Source organism: Mustela lutreola, chromosome 12, assembly GCF_030435805.1.
Source record: "Mustela lutreola isolate mMusLut2 chromosome 12, mMusLut2.pri, whole genome shotgun sequence".
Lineage (NCBI taxonomy): Eukaryota > Metazoa > Chordata > Mammalia > Carnivora > Mustelidae > Mustela > Mustela lutreola.
The window spans coordinates 11,465,350-11,487,628 of record NC_081301.1 but is presented as its reverse complement, the minus strand read 5'-3'; the positions used below and the strand labels follow the sequence as shown (position 1 = coordinate 11,487,628).

Genomic DNA, 22,279 nt, shown 5'->3' with positions numbered 1-22,279 from the left:
AAATACTTACTACAGTCCCTGCTGCACAGAATACACTCCGCAAATGGCATATAACCTATTCATAATCTAATTGACCTAACCTGAATCTTCTCTGGGCTACAAAAGAACTTCATTTTTAAAAGCTTCACGAGATAGGCCTTTCACAGAGGTCAATGTGATGACAAAAGAGAAAAGCTACTATAGACAAGCATCCACGCGCGCAGACACGCAGACACACACACACACAGCCTTTCCCAATGACTGCCCCTAGATGATGGCTGGGTGGTAAGCATCCATGACCAGGTGACTGCCGGTGCTCTCAGACAGAGGAAGCCCCCGCGGAACATGTAATCAAAGGCAAGCAAGTTCATCTCGATAACTTGCCTATTATTAATACAAGCTGCTTTCTTGAAATAATGATCGAACGAGGCAAAAGAATATTCATTATCAGTAGAAACAGTGAGATGCCCAGAAGAGTGTCTTAATTTGGGACCTATCAACAGAACCCAGCACGCTGAACGTCCTCCTCTGCCATCCCCCACCCACCTCCTCGTCCTTCAGCATTCGCCTCTGCTTACACGGCACAGTCACGGACCCAGTTCCTCTGGCTGAAAAAGCTGGGAGAAATCCTTGAAACCTCCCTCGTCTTCATTCTCCACATGAAATCCATAATCCATTACATTAATTGTGCTTCTCAGTCTGTCCTTAATGTGGTCGCTTCTTGCCGCCCATCTGCTTCCCCGCACACCTGGGGATGCCTGCACGGTCTCTGGCCTGAGCTATGAGTTTATCAGAACCTTCTAACTTGGCTTCTCACATCTACTTCTGTACCTACAATCCATTCTTCACACTATTGACGAGGATCTTTACAGGAAAGTCTGATGTTGTCATCTCTCCCCTTAGAACCCTTCACGACTTTCCACTACACTTAGCATTCTAAGGCCAAAACCCACACCTTGGCCTCTAGGACTGGGCTGAGTGTCTAGCTTCAGCTCGAATCACTCCCTGTCCCTGTCGTTCCTCTCCTCACCAGCCCCCACCCAAAGCACACACTAGAAGACATTCCTCTAATCCTTCTCACCCGTCAAGTTCCCTGGCCCAGCAGTGTGCTTCCTCTGTGTACAACACTTGTCCAGCCTAGTCTTCTCCAGGTTAATGCCTCCTCCTTCTCTAAAGCTCAGGTCAGGTGACACTTCTTTGGGGGAGGCCTTCAGGCCCCAAAGCCTAGACCCAGTTTCTCTTGTTAAATTCTCTCACAGAACATACCCTTGTCCTTCATCACAACTTTCTCAGTTGATCATTGGGACTATATGATCAGCCTGTCTCACCTTAAGATCATAAGCTGCACAACAGTAAAATCCCGAAGCAGGCACATGTTACTTCAGTGAGCGAATATATTCATTATAGGACACATCTTTGAGGGATCAACTCCTACCAGTATAATCCCCAAACCATATAACCCACAGAACTTCCCGAAGAGCCTATTCTCTTTCTTAAAGAAAGAAAGAGAGGGAGGGAGGGAGGGAGGAAGAGGAAAACACATACACAATCTAAGTGAACTTCTTAGCAATGTTACATAAAAAAATAATGATGGGATAAGATCCAATCCTTCAGAGAATTTCGTCCCGATCAACAATTATAAGCAGTCTACCTGCTAAGTGAAAAGTTCCATACGTTCAATAGGGCAGACGACCTGACTTGAATGAGACAGCTCTACACCTACTGCTGCCATGACGTCAGTACCAGAACAGCAGGCAGAAGGAGGGCATCTTTTCCCATCTCCCTCAAGCCATGTGGTGAAATGGAAAGAATATAAGCTCTAGAACTGCAAACACCTACATTCAAATCTCTGCTCTGCTGTTGCTATGTCTCAGACTGAGCTAGTTGCCTTCTCTCATTAAACCTTAGTTCCCTCACCTAGGAAATGGAAAGCACTTCTACTTGAGGAAACACTGTTAAGATTAGAAAACAAGTAAGTGAAATCATACACGCCAAAGTATCTGTTGTACCGTAAGCTCTGGATAAATAAGTTTCCCTTTTTCTCTTTTTACACTTCTGTAGACCCTCGCTGGATCCCACACACCGAGTTCAAGAAACGCTGTTACGGCTAGGGACGCCCCAGTGAGGGAGTCTCTCCGCAGCCTTCTTCCTCTCCTGTCACACCCTCCCACCCTCCACCTCCCGCTGAATGCACCCCGCTCGCACGTGTGCACTCCTCAATCTGCGGAGTATTTATTAGCTTCCTCATTGTCAAAATACGTCCCCTCAACCAAATGTAATATTCCTCCTCTGTCACCTCCCTCCAGGATGCCTCCAGTCACTGAGCAGATTCCAGGAGAAAACCTGGACTCTGTGATATTCTGTAGCTTCTCTTATTCTGAATGTCCATGCACACCCATCTTACACCTATGTTATGTTTCCAGGGATCGCGTTAACCCTGGAGAAGAAAATACATGCTGTTCTTCAAAGTCTGGCCCCGACGAGGAGGCAGACCTCTTACAGGCTATACTCTACCTGGAGCTATGTAGCCAGGAGCAGCTGTAGCCCCAACAAAAGCTCCCCTTGTTAGAGTTCCTCTTCCTCTGCCCCGAACAGCTTGGACTGCTGCAGATACAGCTGTATTCACAACACCCTTTGCCTGTTAAAAATAACAGATTTTCATTACTGAGAGAAATAAGAACTAAGATCCCACCATCCCTCTAATGCACAACCTATATGAGAAACCTGAGCCTGTAGATGAGTCAGTGAGTCATCTATGACCTTGAACCTTTAATTTATCATCTGTAAAATAAAAATGACACCTACTTTACAGAGCTATTCTGAAGAACATTCGGGCACATAAAAGTATGCAAATAACTTCTCCTTTCACTTAAGGGTTACTCAGAAAGAGTTCATTTTCTACACACAAATTTCAGTAGTCAAATTACATCTGTTGTATTTCAGGCCTAACTAAAGTAATCACAGACACTTGATACCCAGGTCTAAAATCCACTGAATTCTCCTCCCAGAGACAAAAACTACACAACCAACCACCAAGAATTATCTGTGAACCTGAGTGGAGTTTAAAAAAAAACAGAACTGGGCGCCTGGGTGGCTCAGTGGGTTAAGCCGCTGCCTTCAGCTCAGGTCATGATCTCAGGGTCCTGGGATCAAGGCCCGCATCGGGCTCTCTGCTCAGCAGGGAGCCTGCTTCCCTCTCTCTCTCTCTGCCTGCCTCTCTGACTGCTTGTGATTTCTCTCTGTCAAATAAATAAATAAAATCTTTAAAAAAAAAAAAACAAAAAAAAAAACAAAAAACAGAACTATGAAGGAAGACCAAAAATGAAAACTCCAGGAAAAGTCATGTGATTTGTGTCTACATCTTCTGCTCTACGTGTATGTGCGTATGTGTATTTACCTGTACCAATCGTTAGATAAACACCGCCTCTAACGTGCCCTCTTGCTCTAAAATGCCATGGGACTCTGGTAAAATCCTAAATCTCTATGTCGATCAGAGTCTACCACTAATTATACAATGAGGATAATGATATCCTCTTTGTTTTACTTCAGAGGAGAAAAGGCCATTGAGAAAACAGTAAACTCTGAAAAGCAGACTGGATAAGGATAAACGGAACAGAGGGCTGCTAAAACATCCCTTTCCAAAACTGAAATTTTAAGAAAACCAAGAACACCTAGTTTTCAATGAAATGTTATATTTATTTTTTTAATATAAAGACACAACACGGGCATGTGGGTGGCTCAGTCATGAAGTGTCTGCCTTCGGCTCAGGTCATGATCCCAGGGTCTTGGGATCGAGCCCCGTAGTGGGCTCCCCACTCTGCGGGAAGCCTGCTTCTCCCTCTCCCACTGTCCCTTTGCTTGTGTTCCCTCTCTCATTGTCTGTCTCTCTCTGTCAAAAAAATAAACAAAATCTTAAAAAAAAAAAATAAAAGACACAACAAAAACTCAAAAAACGACCACAATTCCCTCCTATAACCAAGGTGCAGAGCCTCAGAGCTCCCAGTGGAATAAAGTCAACAGTATCTCGAACAGCTTTAACATTCAGAGCATATACACATTTATCTCGTGCTGAAAAGCCATCATCTTTTATTTCTCATGAGAACACCTCTACCACCAGCATAACTGGGGAGAAGACAGTTTCAAGGTCAAATGGATCATGCACAGGGAACAGCCATTTTTCTGTTTGGCTGGGGGGAGAAAATGCAACCCACACATCCAAAATAGACTGCCTCCTGGCTGTCAAGCATATTGAACACAAGAGTTTTAGAGCTTCTAGTATGGAAAATTTCTAAAAATGGGTGAACCTCATGTAGAAAACTTTTTTTTTTTAACACAGTTTAGTCCAAGTAGTCAGGAAGTAACAATCTGGTGGGAGCAGAGTGACTTCACACAAATCAAACTCATGTCTACTAGAACCAAACTTAACTAGTACCTAGTAAGTATTTGCACTCACTTTCTAAACTCTAACATTAACTGACCCAATACAAGATGTAACTCATGGTAAAAAACACTAAAACAAACAAGGCAACAATTATCTTTCTACTAATTTAGCACATTTCCTGGAAGGTTTTAGGGAAATAAACCAATTCTTCTCTCTCCGAATGTGTATCAGGGCAATTTAAACACTTTATTTGTATTTCATCTCAATAAAAGTTATCCTTGGTTATATTTTGAATCCTAAAATGTAAGCAATGTTTATTACAATAAGTACAAGGCAAGACAAATGTCTAAGATGGCTATAATACGCAACAAAATGCCCACGGTCTTTGGAAGGAGAAGAACCAGTTAGCTGTGGCCCTACGGGCAGCGTCTGCATCTCTTCAGGCCTCATTTCCTCATCTATAAAACAAGATCAACTCTAGCCAGAGTTGCACTCAGCTTATGTAAAAGAAACTAAACAAACAGTTTCGTTCAGAATTTTAAGTAATCTTCCTCCATTAGTCTAAACATTTTTAACCCACTCGTTTCCCCCACATCCTCCATTCAGACATTACTGCCCCAGCACTCTCCACGGGGAGAGAACTATCTTATATTTAACAATGTATCTCCTTTGCCCTCATAATCAAGCACATAGTATAGGACTAGAAAATATTTTTGAATGCATAAATGAATGAAGACTCTGTTGTCCAAAAGTATGTAATTAGGAGCCCATCTTTCCTAAAGACTTTCTACAGTCCTGGGCCTTCAGCAGGACTGACATGTCCATGTCAGGAATGAACAGAAGCTGTATCAGGCAAAGTTTTACTGTGGAACCTCCAAAGAAAAACACAAAATAAATAATGCAAAAGGACAAAACTGGAAAGGAAATGGAAGTGCATCTTCAGACTCTGATGAAAGTGAGCCCCTACACTCTCGGCAATTTCCCTAAACAGATGCTAACACCTCATTACAAGTCCAGATCCCTCAAGGCTCGACCTGACCAAGAGTGACTGGAAGGCCCCAAATAATGCTAATACCTTCTTTTTAATATATAATTTGCCTATGAAGACCACAGAACAGGGAATATTACAGTATTCATGATCTAACCCAAAGAAACCCAAAGTAGTCAGGAAGTAACAATCTGGTGGGAGCAGAGTGAGTCCACACAAATCAAGCTCATGTCTACTAGAACCAAACCCAAAGAAAAGGCCAAATGCAAGAAAAAGAAACAACTTCAGGAAAAGCTAAAGTGGCACCAAGAACAGAAAAGGAAATTTAATTTTGGTAATTCATACCTGAGGGATAATCTTCTTTTTCTTATTATTTGCTGCATTGGGTCCAGAAAACAGCTTCTCCAGGGCAGCTAAAGCTGCACTTGCCTTTGCCACTTTCTTATTTGGACCTGCACCTCTGAATTTCTGTCCATCTACTTCTACCTAAAATCAAGAACAACACTCTGCAATTATCCCATGCAATTCCTCTGTGTAGTTTTAATTTAAATGTACCACAACACAGAAAACACCAAAAGTCAAATAGTGCCACAAGAATTAACTCAGACTCAAACTTTTTTACATATAACCAAGGACAGCCTATGTCTGTGAGGGAAAGCATGGTGGGCTTGAATGCAGATACACACCTCCATTACAAAGCGTTTGTCATGGCTTCCACCAGTCTCCGAGATGAGTTCATACTTAAGACCTCTTCTTTTTTCATTGAGCTCCATGACAGGATTTTTGCCACTTGCTGTGAGGATAGGGCCCTGAGTTCTGACCTAAAAGGAGGTTCAACCAAGTAAGATTTTAAAGTATTAAATTTCTTATTGATATAATTATACTATGTTTTGCTTGAAAAGAGGCTCAAAAATTACACTTTAAAGCATTTATAGATTAGGATGTGATCACCTCTACATACAAAATGACAAAATATCGTTAAAGGTATAGAAACTCCGTAAGCAACAAACATGGCAGTCAAGTCATCCAGCCAGCCTGCCCCTAAAGCCGGGCGGTCTCAACACTGTTCAAGAGCAATGTGGCCTCGCCATTACATGGTACTCTAGGATCTGCTCCGTGGTGTTCATGATCTAAGAATAAAACTTTAAATGACTAACAAAGTGGACAAACAGTTGAGATTCACCTGACACCTGAGTATTCACTGATTTTCATCTTGAGGGTTATGAAGAAATAACTCAGTTTGGGAAATGGAAGAAAATGTTCCTACACAGCTCTCAGTTCTCTCAAAAGAGACTTACGGGCACCTAAGGTAAAAACAGTAGGCTACAGACTCTGGATTCTGAAATTTAAAAATAAGAATAAAAACAGTCACTCCTTGCTCAAAGGAGCTAAAGTATAGTGGGAGGGACAGACATAATCACTGTAAAACAGTGTATTTTATAGAACAGATGTATGTTATGGAAACAGAGAAGCAGCACTCATTTTCTAGGGCAATCAGGATAGTTTTCCTGGAAGTGACATTCAAATCTGAGCTTAAACCTTAAAGAGGTGGAAACTAAGGAGAAGGGCAATCTTGACAGAAGAAACAGCCATGGAAAGGCCCAACAGAAGAAAAGAACATCTGTTCGGGCAATGGCAAGAAGCACAGTTTGGCTGTATAAGGGAGTGAGCACAGGAAGGTAGGACCTGTCTAGAAATGCCCTTGATGGCGCCAATTCATAAAGGACTTTGCATGCCATGTAAATGAGCTTTGCCTTTGTATGAATTATGGGAAGCCACAGAGGGACTTTAATCTAGAAAATTCAGGGTTAGATTTGTGTTATAGAAAAGTCATGACAGGAGTGGCAGAAAGAACTGACTAGAAGAAGGATTAAGACTACAGTAACGGAAAAAAAAAAAAAGGAATTCATCTGAGAGTGTGAAGCCTCAAATGACGAGAGAGTGCAGCACCAAAAATAAAAACAAACCACAAAATACTGCACCTATAATTTGGAGAAAGGAGAGACCCAAAGATTGAGCACTTTTTAAGGTCAGAGATCATGTTTTTAATTCTACCATAGCAATTGCTCAAGAAATGTCGTACAAAGAAATGAATGCCCTAGGGGCACCTAGGTGGCTCAGTCAGTGGTTAAGTGGCTGCCTTCAGCTCTAGTCCTGATCCCAGAGTCCTGGGATGGAGCTCCCCGCTCAGCTGGAAGTCTCCCTCTCCCTCTGCCCCTCCCCCCATGCCCATGCTCTATCTCTCTCCCCCTCAAATAAATAAATAAAATCTTAAAAAAAAAAAAAAAGAAAGAAATGAATGTCCCAAACAATTATTATGTATACAAACCCAATGAACAGCAAGATTCTCTTAAACTATTCTAATGCTAATTTGATAAGTGGTTAATGCTGTAGAAAAAGAAATGAAACACTGGACAACTTTGCAAGACAAATAAACATGCCTAGGTCTTCTGCAATTAAAAAAAAAACTCACTTCTTGAAGAGTTATTGTAATCTACATTTTTTTAAATTTCAAAGCAAATTTCTAGTCTTCATCTTTAAAAGGTAATGAGTAATTTGTGAAACTAGGTCTATGGTAATCACTCTCTGCTTTCCAAATCTGAAATCACTTTTATAAAAATGAGTCAAGACATACAAACATTTGCATTTTAATATTTTAATTTTAAATGAAGAATAAGGGGTTTCTTTCCCCCAACCTCCATGCCATTACTACATTACCTAGAAACGAAGCATACATGTATTCCTACCAAAGGCACCAGACATGCACGTGGCTGCTATCAGTGCCGCCTACACTGCTCTCTCTCTCTCCCTAATTCCCCTGAACTTAACAGTCTCAGCTCATAATTAATGAGCTCTTTCTTCTCTAAGTATTTGTAACACTGCCAGAAAAATATCTTGCCCTGCCTGTGACTATCACCTGTGAATGACTGGTGAAAAGCCACCTGAAAAGCCAGGTGCCAGGACTCCTCCACAGTATCCCATGAAAAGTCAGATGAGGGCATCTGGGTGGCTCAGTGGGTTGAGCCTCTACCTTCTGCTCAGGACATGATCTCAGGGTCCAGGGATCGAGCCCCACATTGGGCTCTCTGCTCAGCAGGGAGCCTGCTTCCCCCTCTCTCTCTCTGCCTGCCTCTCTGCCTACTTGTGATCACTCTCTCTGAATAAATAAATAAATAAAATCTTAAAAAAAAAAGTCAGACGAGGCTTCCATAGGCCTCAGCCTCCATCTTTCCCCACACACTGGCCCACCTGGCACCTCTCAAACCTGTACTTTCACAGTCTCAGGTCATCAGACCTCCTATTCCTTTGACCCCAAATGCCTTCTTTCCACCTCTTTTCCGCATAGCAAAATCCTACACATCACCTCAAACTTGACTCACATTTTACTCCCTTTGATTTACAAGTGTCTGGGTTTCCTGAATCAATTCTTCTTTTGAGATTTTTACATTATTATGTTCACTTTGCCATCACAGTACTTATCACATTACATTATAATTAGTTATGGAGATCTCCGTTGTGCTTCCAGCCTGAGAACGTTTTAAGGCTCTGGACGCAATTTCTGCAGCATCTGGCAGTAGCAGGCACTACAAAAGGTTTATAGACTGAAAATATTATGGCCCACTAAGTGTTTGATAAATACTCATTCCCACAAATGAAAAAGAAAATTTTTTAATTTAATGTAACCTCTTGCTGTTACTTTAGAGCAGAATGCGGTAAATACGGGCTCCACGAATTCCCAGAACTGCCGTCTAGTCATTACTTAGATTTCTGCCCCATTCTATTATCTGTGGCAATAAGCTCATTTGTTAGAACTTACTCAGAGTCTGAGGAACATCCTAGATCAGGCTATGCCTTCCTCAAGGCTAGATCGGCTCCATGAGGACCCACTGCCTCCCAGAAGCTCGGCACAAACTTCAAATAATCCTAAATTCCCTCTGCTAGACCTTCTGGTTTTTCACTGTTTAGCTATTGTTGATACATTTTTTTTTTAAAGATTTTATTTATTTATCGGGTGGGGGGGGGAGAGTGAGCACAGGCAGACAGAATGGCAGGCAGAGGCAGAGGGAGAAGCAGGCTCCCTGCTGAGCAAGAAGCCCGATGTGGGACTTGATCCCAGGACGCTGGGATCATGACCTGAGCCGAAGGCAGCTGCTTAACCAACTGAGCCACCCAGGCGTCCCTGTTGATACATTTTAACTGTGAAATAAATACTGGAAGGAACTTCCATGGCCAGCAAAAGGAAAATGCTAGTTAAATACATTCATGTGTTGTGTACTATACAGTTATGTTAACAGGTTTTTTAAAGTTAAGTGGAAAAAAAAAAAAAGATGTAAAACTGCATGACTGCCCCCCCCAAAAAAAGGCTAGATAAAAATAAATCAAAATATTAATAATGGCTGTCTCTGGAATATATACATCTGTATATGCTTTTGATTTTCTTCTTTATACTTTTCCACATCTCTAATTTCCTACAATCTAAATACACTCCATTTTTTTCTAAGGAAAAAAATACATATAAATATACCTCTAAGGTACTGGAGGTTTCAGTTGTAGAATTTCCAGTATTATTGCTTGAGTTTGAAGACACTGTTTCATTTTTGCCTTCATTATCTGATTTTTCATCGGAACTCATACATTCAATATCTGCGTCAAAGCCCGTTGGGTATCCCATTGCTTGTAACACCTGTACAAATTACAGTAAGACTCAGTTTTACTCAAACATCAGAAACCACAGAGAAGGGATGAAATACTGAATATAAGGTTCAAATCCATAACATCTGAATGCAAGAGCGAGGGGTGCTAAACCTACAAATCCTTGTAAACTAAGTTTACCTACTGAAGGTTCACCACAGAGAATGGGAAAACATCCTCAGAGTAATAAGGTTTAAGTAAAGGATTAAAGAAATGCAAACCTGAGGCTACTACTGGCTCATTTAATTTGAAGGCTGGGGATAGAGAAACAGAATAGCCACTTTCAACCAAGGAGGTGAGGGGAAAAGTAAAATAACATAATGAAAACGTACAATGGACTATAAAGGAAAAGACCTGGCAGTCTAATCCTGCATTTCTCCTCTGGTCCTTAATTTTCCAATCTGGGAAGCAGGAAGACTGATTAGCTGACCTCTAAATTCTATGATTCGATCCACAAGGGGAAATCAGCAAAGAAAGGGAATCAAGAAGTCTTCATATTAGAACCAGTTTGCCTGTTAATTATATAATATCTGAAGCTTTCTACTACTGACCTCCTTGCTTTCAGTTTAAACCATAATCAATATTTGAAAGAAAGGATTCAGTCTCGATATTTATTTGCTATACTAGGTGAACCAGGAACAATATTAGGCTTGTATTTCCAACCCTGCCCCTCAAGGCCTAGGTACATTATGGCTTCCTCCAATGTCCATCCTTCTTCTTCTTCTTCTTTTTTTTTTTTTTTTTTTAAGATTTATTTATTTATTTATTTGGCAGAGAGAGATCACAAGTACACAGAGAGGCAGGCAAAGAGAGAGGGGAAAGCAGGCTCCCTGCTGAGCAGAGCCCGATGTGGGTCTCAATCCCAGGACCCTGACATCATGACCTGAGCTGAAGGCAGCGGCTTACCCCACTTGAGCCACCCAGGCATCCTAATGTCCATTCTTCTTATATTACCATTTAATGCCTGGCATTTCTTATTTTTTTTAAATAAAGTTTTCTGAAGAGTGTTTGTGTGTATGTGTGTGTGTGTGTGTGTGTGTGTGTGTGTGTGTCTGGGAGCATGTACGTGCCCATGCGCAAACACACATGTAAGCATGGCTTTTAGTATCTCCTGCCAGGTTATACAGCTTTTTAGAGGTTTACAAGAAAATACATTCTAGCATTTTTAAAAGCCTCTTTCAAATAGGCTAATATTGCACTGTCAGTTACTAATTTAAAGGTTTATATCAAAACATATGGATAGGTTCCTAAACATCTCTGTATTTGTTTTCAGCTTTTGACTAATGTTTTACATGCTAGAGTATAAAAGCAATATCATATTTCTTTACTATTCCAACTATACTTAGTGTCTCAAAAAACAGTTATGATAGTCCCACAAATGAGAGACCAGGCAACCAAAACTTTCATATGCAATGGCATCTTCTAGAATGGATTCTGCCAATATAAATAAAATAGTACATTAGTAAAAAAACGGACATAAGTAGAACTTTGAACCAAGAGAATTTGAAATTAATTCACCCAATTCATAAGGAAACTCTGGCATTCTGTTGAACATTTCAAATCATAAGTCAATTCTTTGTAATCACTTGGAAGAAAGCCAAGAACCTCTTTTCAATATCTTAAGTTTTAGAAGTTCTCAGTAGTACTATAAAACTAAGTATATCAATATCATTCGGCTTATCCTCATCAATATTTTATGAAGAAAACACCTCCACTGTATGAGTCCTGTAAATATGCTCTCCCTGCAAAACCCCATCTCTGAAAGAACAGTTATCAGTTTGGAATGAACACTAGCTAATACAGGCTAAAAGTCAAGAGTCACAAATAAATTTGATTTGTTTATTCCAATAAAAACGAAAGACATGCAGCTTTTCCAAATTTAACATAGACAGTTACAATCAGTTTAAGGTGACTTACTTAACACCACTTCTCCCTGGGCTTTTCTCACGTATCATATTCATTTATTTGTTATTGGAGCAACATACTTCACTACACTATAATCTATAAAACTGATGGATAATCTCAAGGGATACAGTGTATTTGCAATACTGACCAACTAACAAAAAATGTCAAATTACATCATTTTTCTATTATTAGCTAGTATATGCTACAAACGTTTTAAAAAAAAATAATAAAAGTAATGAGTTCTCAGACCTCTAAAACCGAAGATTGCTTGGAATCAATACTGAAGTCAACAAATTGATACATGAATAAAGTGAGCTTCACGTGTCTGGTGAAAAAATCAAATCTAATAAATCAATTGGGCTGAAAAATCACAAGATTATTCCTGGAAACAAGGTGACTGGGAAATCAGTTAACAATACCTCTTTTTCCCCCCTAGAAGGTGGTTAAGGCTGGGAAAGCTGATAACCTCAAAGACTACAGGACAAAAGTGAAATGAAAACAAACTGTACTCTATGGCTCTCCACTCAAAAGAAAGTCCTAGAGTTCCTGGATGGTGGAGAGCTGAGGGCTGCAGGAACCTCTCCCAAAAAGCCTCCACTCCCTGCCCTCTTCTAGCTGACCTTTTCTCCACAATGACTACGATTCTTTTCATGGAATATGGCTGATTATGTTCTTTGTGAGGGACTATTGGAAAAAAACACTGGAAGAGGAAATCAAAGATTGGCAACAGATCTCCATCACTTCGGGGTGTCTGCAGCTGGCGGGCCAGGCTCCTATGACAGGAACCACTTTTTCATATTTTGTTTTCATTTGATTCTCCGGTATGATTTGTCATGACAGGTACAGATTCCTACCAAGCTTACTTAGTAGTAAGAAATCTAAGGATTTTTATCTAGCAGGATCTACTTTGATAAACACATATTAGATATAAAACACTCTCAAATTCATTTGTAAAAGAGAGCTTGAAACTTGTATATAAATGGCAAGTTGGCAATATACATATATGCCTGACATATATGTGTGTGTGTATGTATATATATATATAAAATATATATATTATATATATAATATATATATATATTATATTAAATAGAAAGCCCAATACCTTTTTAGTGAATTAATGGATCATTCAAATATGACCTTTAATCTAGAAATTTCATTCTGGAATGTATCCTTAATTGTTTCTTTTGTTTTTTTAACGTAAACTCTACACCCAACATGGGGCTTGAACTCACAACCCCATGATCACTAGTCGCATGTTCTACCAATAGAGCCAGCCAGGTGCTCCTAGAATATATCTTAAGGGATAATTAGACTAGTTTAAATTTAAAGATATAAAGCACCAACTGGAAGCATCTAAATCTAAAATCATCAGTTACATTACAGTAGATTGAAAATAAACATCAGGCCATCACTTAAAAGGAGAACAAACTTTGCGATAACTAAAAAACTCATATTCTTAGATGAACAAAAATAATATTTGTTTTAATTATATATTTTGTATACACACTACGTAGGTCCCACCACTCCTTATCTAAAAGTCTTGGGGCCAGACTGTTTTGGGAATTCATAGTTTTTCAGAGTTTAGAAAGCTAATACAAAATATTTACTATATATTTTCTGAATCCCTAGTTGAGTTCAGATGCTATCCCATGTTTGTGCAAAGGAACATATAAAATATTCACACTAAATGGAATAATGAAGACTAAAAGTCGTTCTACATCAATTCAGGTCAGATTTTCCCATCAAGTGAGTTTTCATCAAACCTCGGAAATTATTTTTCATTTTCAGCACATTCTGGGTTTTGGAACTGCAGATTAAAAAAGGTGGGGGTGCTTGGAAAAAATACATGCCAAAATGTTAATAGTAGTTATGAGAACAAATAGCATCTAAGTCCTGTCATATTACAAAATCTGCTATTCTTAGTTCCCAAATTTTACTGAATTGCAAGTTGATGTGAGGCCACCAGCTTACATTAAAGGCAATAACCCACAAATTGTCACTGCATCACATATGATGTTAAAGGATGTCACTGCAATCCTCTTTTATGAAGACCCACTCAAGGAGAAAACCCACTTGACCTCTACACCAAAACAACTATGATTCTTATAGTCAACTATTCTTATGTCTGTTCTTATGCCACTGTGAAGGGATATTTCACAAGCTTTTTGAGTCAGATCCTAGAGAACTGAGATTTGAATTTGTGACTCAGTCTCAGCATACATTACAGCTAAGTTATTGAACTGTATTTTTAGCTTTATTCCTGGATTCATTTTTTCTGCCTCATTTTAAACTCATACTATTTCATCATACTTGAAGCGCCCCTTTTATAAACAAGACACAACATAAATAGTATGTTGTTTTATATGTTTACAGATTAGTTATTATTTTCCTACACTGTGCACTTATTACTACCTGCCTTATCATTTATTCATTTGTATATTCATATTGTATATTGTATATTGTCTGTCTCCAATCCTTTCCACACTAGAATGCAGGCTCTAGGAGGCCAAGGGGTTTGTTTTATTCACTACTGTATCCTTAGAATCTAGGATAATGTTTACATCTATGTTAATAATCCTTATAAAATGGAATGATCATGAAAACAGACCAATTCTATCTTATGCTATACTGTTACATAACAGAACTTTTCTTAAATTAAAATTGATCTTTGACATTTCTATATCTGTCTGTAAGAGAGCAAGTATACTAAAAATTCCAGGATTTAGGGACTTTCTACAAACCTATAAACAACCATGATTGGCTGGTTTAATCCGGGACTGCATTCCCTATAGAAATACTCTGAAATACAGTAAAAGCACCAAATGCATGAAGATAATAATTAAATTTATTTACGACCAGAAAAGTCTGCAAACAGCAAAATATTCAATGAATAGTAAAATGTCTAAACAAATAATAGTATATCCATATCAGGTTAATCATACAGCCATTAAAAATTATTTGTGAAGATTCTAATAATATAAGAAAACACTGATGTCACAGTAAATGAAAACAAAATCAGAGGATAAATTATATACACTGTCAGCTCAACCTAAACAAACATCCTATACGTAAATATTAATGATCTGCCCCATGGTTTTTGTCTTTACTTTTCTCTGCATTTCCCAAATTCTATATAATCAATACATATTATTTCATAACCAAAAAAAATTTTTATAATCTAGAGGTGACAAAAATCTTCAAATCATTATCATTAAAATCTTTAAAAATTGTGTTATTTTCGAAAAGTAAGCACCTTATTTACAACATAAGATAACAAAACCCTGCTAAATAAAAGCAATACTGTACCTTCACTGCTACATGAAGTTTTGCTGTTTTCTTGGATGGTCCTGAGGCTTCGTATGTTGTACCGTCCACATCTACAGACATTGTGAAGACTGGGGCGTGGACAGGGCCAGACTGAGACAAGAGCTTATACTGAAGCCCAGGCCTGATCTGATTTAGTCTCATTAGTGCGTTCATAAGGTCTATTGCTTTACTATCCAGAACTGTTTAAAACAAACAAAAAAAAAAGGTAAGAAATTAAACCATTTTGATTTTAATCTTTGCATCTGTAGATTCTAAGTGACCACTACAAATTCACCAGGCTTTAAAAAACAAGAATTTGAAAACACATACATAAATTATTTTCACTTCATAAGTAATTGTAAAATCACGTTAATTATACTAACATTTCATTGTACACGTGATATGAACTACTATAGCATCAATTTTCGTTTGTCAATACTAATATATCTGAAGCAATGAAGTCTGAAAAGAAAATAAAGTTATCTAATCATCAATCTCTCAGGTAAGATATAGTCTTAAAACTCTAATTCAAATCAAATTTGTCACTTTGTAATTTTTATCTTTCTATCTGAGACTACAGATCTTTTCACTTCTCTAAGAAGAAAGGTTTTATGTACTTTTCCGTAAGTTTCGTTTCATCTTCTTATTGGGATCTTTATCATCCCCTAATCCATCTTCAAATGGCCTCTTCAGAGCTGAAGACCCAGCACCTAAAAAAATTATGAGAGATTATCAGTCAAAACAATGTGTGTACTTACTCTGCCAAATGTAGCTAATATTTTCAGGAAGGAAAATCTTAGGAATAAACAAACACCACAGTATTTTCACTGATAAATTACCACATATATAATTTTATAATAGCAAAAATTCTTTTTTTTTTAAAGATTTTATTTATTTATTTGAGAGAGATTAATTGAGAGAGATCACAAGCAGGCAGAGAGGCAGGCAGAGAGAGAGGAGGAAGCAGGCTCCCTGCTGAGCAGAGAGCCCAATGTGGGACTCGATCCCAGGACCCTGAGATCATGACCTGAGCCGAAGGCAGCAGCTTAACCCACTGAGCCGCCCAGGCGCCCCTATAATAACAAAAATTCTTAAATGAATCTCTATGAAATAATTTAATACTATCCCTTTATATCAGTATTTATTTTCCTATTTATTCACATGTACTGATAAACATTTGCACAAATATCTTTGGATTTTTTACACCTGTATATGCATGAACAGGAAAAAATCTAGAAAGATATATATCAAAATGTTAAAGGCAGTTATCTCGGGGAAAGGACTTATTTTTATTTATGTCTTTTCAGATATGTCTGTAATTTATTATTTGTATAAATTTTTAAGCCCACATATTAACATCTTATTCTTTGGGGACTCTAATTCTCATACTACAAACCATCCTTTTGTCTGCCTACTCAAATCCTACTCAAGATTTTATTTACATAATCAAAGTAATGTGGTACTGGCACAAAAATAAACACACAGATCAATGGAACAAAATTGGAAGAAAACCCAGAAATAAACCTACACGTATATGCTCAATTAATCTTCAACAAAGCAGGAAAGAATACAGAATGGGAAAAGGACAGTTTCTTCAACAAATCGTGTTGGGAAAACCGAACAGCCACACCAAAAAAAAGAAACTGGACCACTTTTTTACACGATACATAAAAACAAAATTCAAAATGGATTAAAGACATAAATGTGAGACCTTAAACCATAAAACCCTAGAAGAGAACACAGACAATAACCTCTTTGACACTGGCCACAGCAACTTTCTCCTAGATATGTCTTCTGAGACAAGGGAAACAAAAACAAAAATGAACTATTGGGATTACATTAAAATAAAAAGCTTCTGCACAGCAAAAGAAACAACAAAACTAAAAGGCAACCTATGGAATGGGAGAAGATATTTGCAAATGACCTATCCAATAAAGGGTTAGTATTGAAAATATATAAAGAATTACCACAATTCAACACTCAAAAACCAAACAATCCAATTTAAAAATGGACAGGGCTGCCTGATTGGTTCAGTCCGTGGAGCATATGACTCAATCTCAGAGCTGTGAGTTCAAGCGCCACAGTGGGTTTAGAGATTACTCTTAAAAAATAAAAAAACAAAAAAACAAAAACCAACAGTGGACAGAAGACATTTCTCCAAAGAACACATACAGATGGCTAACAAACACATGAAAAGATGCTCAACAGCACCAGTCATTGGGGAAATGCAAATCAAAGCTACGATGAGCTACCACCATACAGTATGGCTAAAATAAAAAAACACAAGAAACAACAAGTGTTGGGGAGGATGTGGAGAAAAAGGAACCCTCTGCACCACTGGTGGGAATGCAAACTCATGCAGCCACCACGGAAAACAATATGGAGGTTCTTCAAAAAGTTATAAATATAAAACTACTCTCTGATCCAGCAATCATGCTACCAGGTTACCCAAAGAATACAAAAACACTAATTCAAAGGGATAGAAGCACCCTGATGTTTACAGCAGCCTGATTCACAACAGCTAAAAGACATGGAAGCAACTCAAGTGTCCACCAACAGATGAATGGGTAAAGATGTGGTGTGTGTGTGTGTGTGAAGATAAACATACAGTATATATCTCATTCTTTATTTTATATACACACACACCCTGGAATATTATTCAGTCATTAAAAAAAAGAATGAAATCTTGTCATTTGCAATGACACGGGTAGAGCTAGAAAGTATAATGCTAAGCGATAAGTCAGTCAGAAAAAGCAAACACCATGTGATTTCATTCACACATGGAATTTAAGAAACAAAACAAATGAGCAAAGGGGAAAAAGGAGAGAGAGATTAAGAAACAGACTCTTAATTATAGAGAACAAAGTGATGGTTAACAGAGGGAGGTGGGGTGAGGGTTGAGTAAACGGATGAAGGGGACTAAGGAGTGCACTTGCCATGACAAGTACCAGGTAATGTATAGAACTGCTGAATCATTATATTTTATACCTAAAATATAACACTGTAAATTAACTAACTAGAATTAAAATAAAAACTTCAAAAAAAAGATTTTATTTACAGTCCATCTTCAACTTTCCTCTCATCTCAACCTTTTAAAACAATTTCTAAGTTATCAGAAACAGTGTCAAAAAAAAAAAAGAAAGAAACAGTGTGACATGCAGTCTTGTGCCATTGCCTACGTCAAATACAGAGATGTATTTCCACTACACTTGGTGAACATCAAAGATACTTTCTCCTTCTCTTTTATTTTATAAACTAACATGAGGACTTATAAATGATATAATGGGTGTGGAAAAGAAAACTAACTGAACTGATTACCAATTTCTTGAACAAAGCAGCTAGCTGATCACACTGTCAGGCATAAGGGAGGAACCTGGCTGTCGAAGTTCAAAACAATCAAGGAAAAGCTCATCAGTATGTGTAAGGACTTTAAAGAACTCTGTGTCTTCAACTTAAAAGGTCGTTGCTGGACTTTTCCAAAAGGTAAGTTATACTCAAGAGATTCATTCCACAAGATTTCCAGATACTTCTAGTGAAACTCTGTAATTATACTGAGATTAACTATATATTCTCTGATCATCAAGATTTACTATCCCTTGTGGTAAACACTGACCCAGCATTTGCTTGAGTCAATACTTATCACTCAGGGTCAATCAATCTTGATGTTCTCCTCAATAAGAACAATATTTGCGGGGCACCTGGGTGGCTCAGTGGCTTAAGCCTCTGCCTTTGGCTCAGGTCATGGTCTCAGGGTCCTGGGATCGAGTCCCATGTTGGGCTCTCTGCTCAGCGGGGAGCCTGCTTCCCCCTCTTCTGTCTGCCTCTCTGCCTACTTGTGATCTCTCTCTCTCTCTCTCTCTCTGTCAAATAAATAAATAAAATTTAAAAAAAAAAAAAAAGAACAATATTTGCTTGTAACTGCTTAGTATCATATTTCACTTGTGTTACATAAAACTGTGAGCATGCCAGTCTCCCAGAATGGAGTTCTTATGAGATAAAAGTTAAAAAAGGAATGATGTCTATTCGATCACTCTTACTCATTAAGCTACATTAAAAACTGCTTCCTGATTGCCTGGAAATCACAAACTGGCTTAAACACACAGATCTATTCTCTAAATCCTACATAAAGAGAGTTCCACAGATTAATAAGCTTCATTCTACCATCCCAGCCCCAGGGTTGTAAAATCTGGTGTTAATCATAATAGTAATGTGAGCAAAAAAATAGGCTTGCTTTACAAAAAGCCAAGAAGTTTTCAGTCTCTATAATGTCTAGAAATGAGAAGTGATCATTTGAGAGGCAACAGTTTTGAAAAATAGTATGTATGGGTAAGCCCGGTGGTGGATATTAAGGAGGGCATATATTGCATGGAGCATTGGATATGGTGCATAAACAATGCATTTTGGAACACTGGAAAAAAAAAAATTAAAGTAAATTAAAAAAAAAAAAAAGAAAGAAAAATAATATATGAACTTACCATATGCCTGGCACTGTGCTTAATACCTTAACTGTAAATGTCGTCACTTAAATGGATTAACTTATTTAATCCTCACAAGCACCTATGAAGCCCATGCTTTAATCATAATTTCATTCTTATATTCATTCAACAATAAATATTAATTGAGCATTTCCTTTCTTTTTTCCTTTTTAAAGAAGGGGGTGGCGCAGAGAGAATCTTAAGCAAGTTCCACTCCCAGCGCAGAGCCTGACAAGGGGGCTTGATCTCATGACCCGGACCTCATGACCTGAGTCGAAATTGAGAGTCAGATACTGAACTGACTAAGCCACTTAGATGCCCCTAACTGAGGACAATTTTAGGTGCTGGACATGTAACAGAACAAAACGATGTCTCCTGGAGTTTAGGCACAGAGGTGGAAACTAACTCCATGTCATACGATGGACAGCAAATGGGAGAAAAATATGAGACTTGATGGGGTGGAGGTGTTGCTATTTTGTACGTGGTGCTCATCACTGATACGGTGACCCTCTGATGAAGACCTATTGAAAATAACAGAGTGAGCCATTCAGCAATTTGGGGAAGAACCCCAGGCAAAGAAAACAGCAAATACAAAGGTGTTAAGATAGGAACATACTGAAAAATACCATAAAGGACTGAGTGGTTGGAGTAGCCTAAAAAAGAAGGGGACGATTACAGAAGACAAGGAGGAGCAGTAACGATCAACCTAGCTACCACCAATTCACTAAAGGAACTTTTACAAAATACTTAAGTTCCACTTACCAGTATGAGAAGTAAGTAAATTCAAAAAGCCTTCCTGGGGGGCGCATGGGTGGCTCAGTGGGTTAAAGCCTCTGCCTTCAGCTCAGGTCATGATCTCAGGGTCCTGGGATCGAGCCCCACATAGGGCTCTCTGCACAGGGGGGAGCCTGCTTCCTCCTCTCTCTCTGCCTGCCTCTCTGCCTACTTGTGATCTGTCTTTCAAATGAATAAATCTTTAAAAAAAAAAAAAGCCTTCCTGGGAAAAACAAAAGAGAAATTCCTACAAAATGTAGGAGAAAAAAAAGCTACTCCTGGACACTAAAGAACTGTGCAGTCAAGATCTGCAAGATAAAGGAAACTGGGCACTAGAGGCCGTATTTCCCCTAGGTGCATTCTCCAAATCCAGAAGAAGCCACTAATAGGAACTGGACCAAGTAACTTTCAGCAGGCACTCAGGACACAGGGGTCAAAAACTGAAGTTCACCAAGCAAAGAAGGCCCGCTGAATCCCCCACACTGGGGACTGGGCCTCTGCAATATCATACACTGGAAGTAAATAAAATAGAAAATAGTCTGCATCACACATGGACTCAAGCCCATCTTAATCCCTAATTTCATTCAAATGATCCAGGATCACCAATTCCACTAGCCATCACCCAGAAACAAATGTAAATCCTCCAAAATATCGTTATTCTAGCTTTTAAATTCTCTACAACTGCTCATTTAAAGTCTCCAGCACTCACAATAACTAAGTAAATGAGAAGACAAGATAATGTGATCAAAAATCAAGGGACAGAGCAGACAACAGAAACAGACCCAAAAGGGACCCAAATGATTGAGTTCTCAAAAACGCACTTTATGAAGAAGAATGATTAGGGGCACCTGGGTGGCTCAGTCATTAAGCATCTGTCTTTGGCTTAGGTAAATGATCCCAGGGTCCTGAGATCAAGACCCTCATTGGGCTCCCTGCTCAGCATGAAGCCTGCTTCTCCCTCTCCCTCTGCTGCACGCTCTAATAAATAAGTAAAATCTTTAAAAAAAAAAAAAAGAGAGAGAAATATCAAAGGACAGAAATCATAAAAAGTATGTTCTCAGGTGGCAGAATAAGCAAGTACACAAAAAGAGATAACTTGAAAATCCTCATTTGTCTGGAAATGAAACGATGGCATCTAAATGGCTCATGTGTCAAAGAGCTGAAACAAGGGAAAACAAAAAATAGTTCTAACTAAGAATGAAAATACTCATGTTGGGACGCCTGAGTGGCTCAGTTGGTTAAGCAGCTGCCTTCAGCTCAGGTCATGATCCCAGCGTCCTGGGATCGAGTCCCACATCGGGCTCCTTGCTCAGCAGGGAGCCTGCTTCTTCCTCTTCCTCTGCCTGCCATTCTGTCTGCCTGTGCTTGCTCTCTCCCCCTCTCTCTCTCTCTCTGATAAATAAATAAAATCTTAAAAAAAAAGAAAAAAGAAAAAAGAAAATACTCATGTCAAAGGAGTGTAGGGGCATGTGGATGGCTCAGTCAGTGGGGCATCTGCCCTTGGCTCAGGTCATAATCTTGGGGTCCTAGGATGGAGCCCCACATTGAACCCCACATCAGGATCCATGCTCAGTAGGGAGTCCGCTTCTCCTTCTCCCTCTGTGCTCCCTCTTGCCTTCACTCTCTTTAAATAATAAGTAATATTATAATAAATTATAAATATAATTTATAATTATAAATATATAATAAATTATATATTATAATAAATATAATAATTATTATATAGTATTATATAATAATAAATTATAAATATAATTTATTTTAATAATATTATAA

At 38.5% G+C, this 22,279-nt stretch overlaps 1 protein-coding gene across 3 annotated transcripts in view; it reads right to left on the bottom strand.

Annotated features, from left to right (window-relative positions):
- Window positions 1-22,279, bottom strand: part of STRBP (spermatid perinuclear RNA binding protein) — a 145,361-nt gene that overhangs the window by 20,363 nt on the left and 102,719 nt on the right. For all 3 annotated transcript variants that reach the window (XM_059143363.1, XM_059143361.1, XM_059143362.1), the window contains exons 11-16: window positions 15,872-15,964; window positions 15,255-15,454; window positions 9,874-10,032; window positions 6,035-6,169; window positions 5,694-5,834; window positions 2,494-2,617 (exon numbers count right to left, since the gene is read on the bottom strand). In XM_059143363.1, the coding sequence (XP_058999346.1) occupies window positions 2,494-2,617; window positions 5,694-5,834; window positions 6,035-6,169; window positions 9,874-10,032; window positions 15,255-15,454; window positions 15,872-15,964 (852 nt within the window). The remainder of the gene's footprint in view (window positions 1-2,493; window positions 2,618-5,693; window positions 5,835-6,034; window positions 6,170-9,873; window positions 10,033-15,254; window positions 15,455-15,871; window positions 15,965-22,279) is intronic.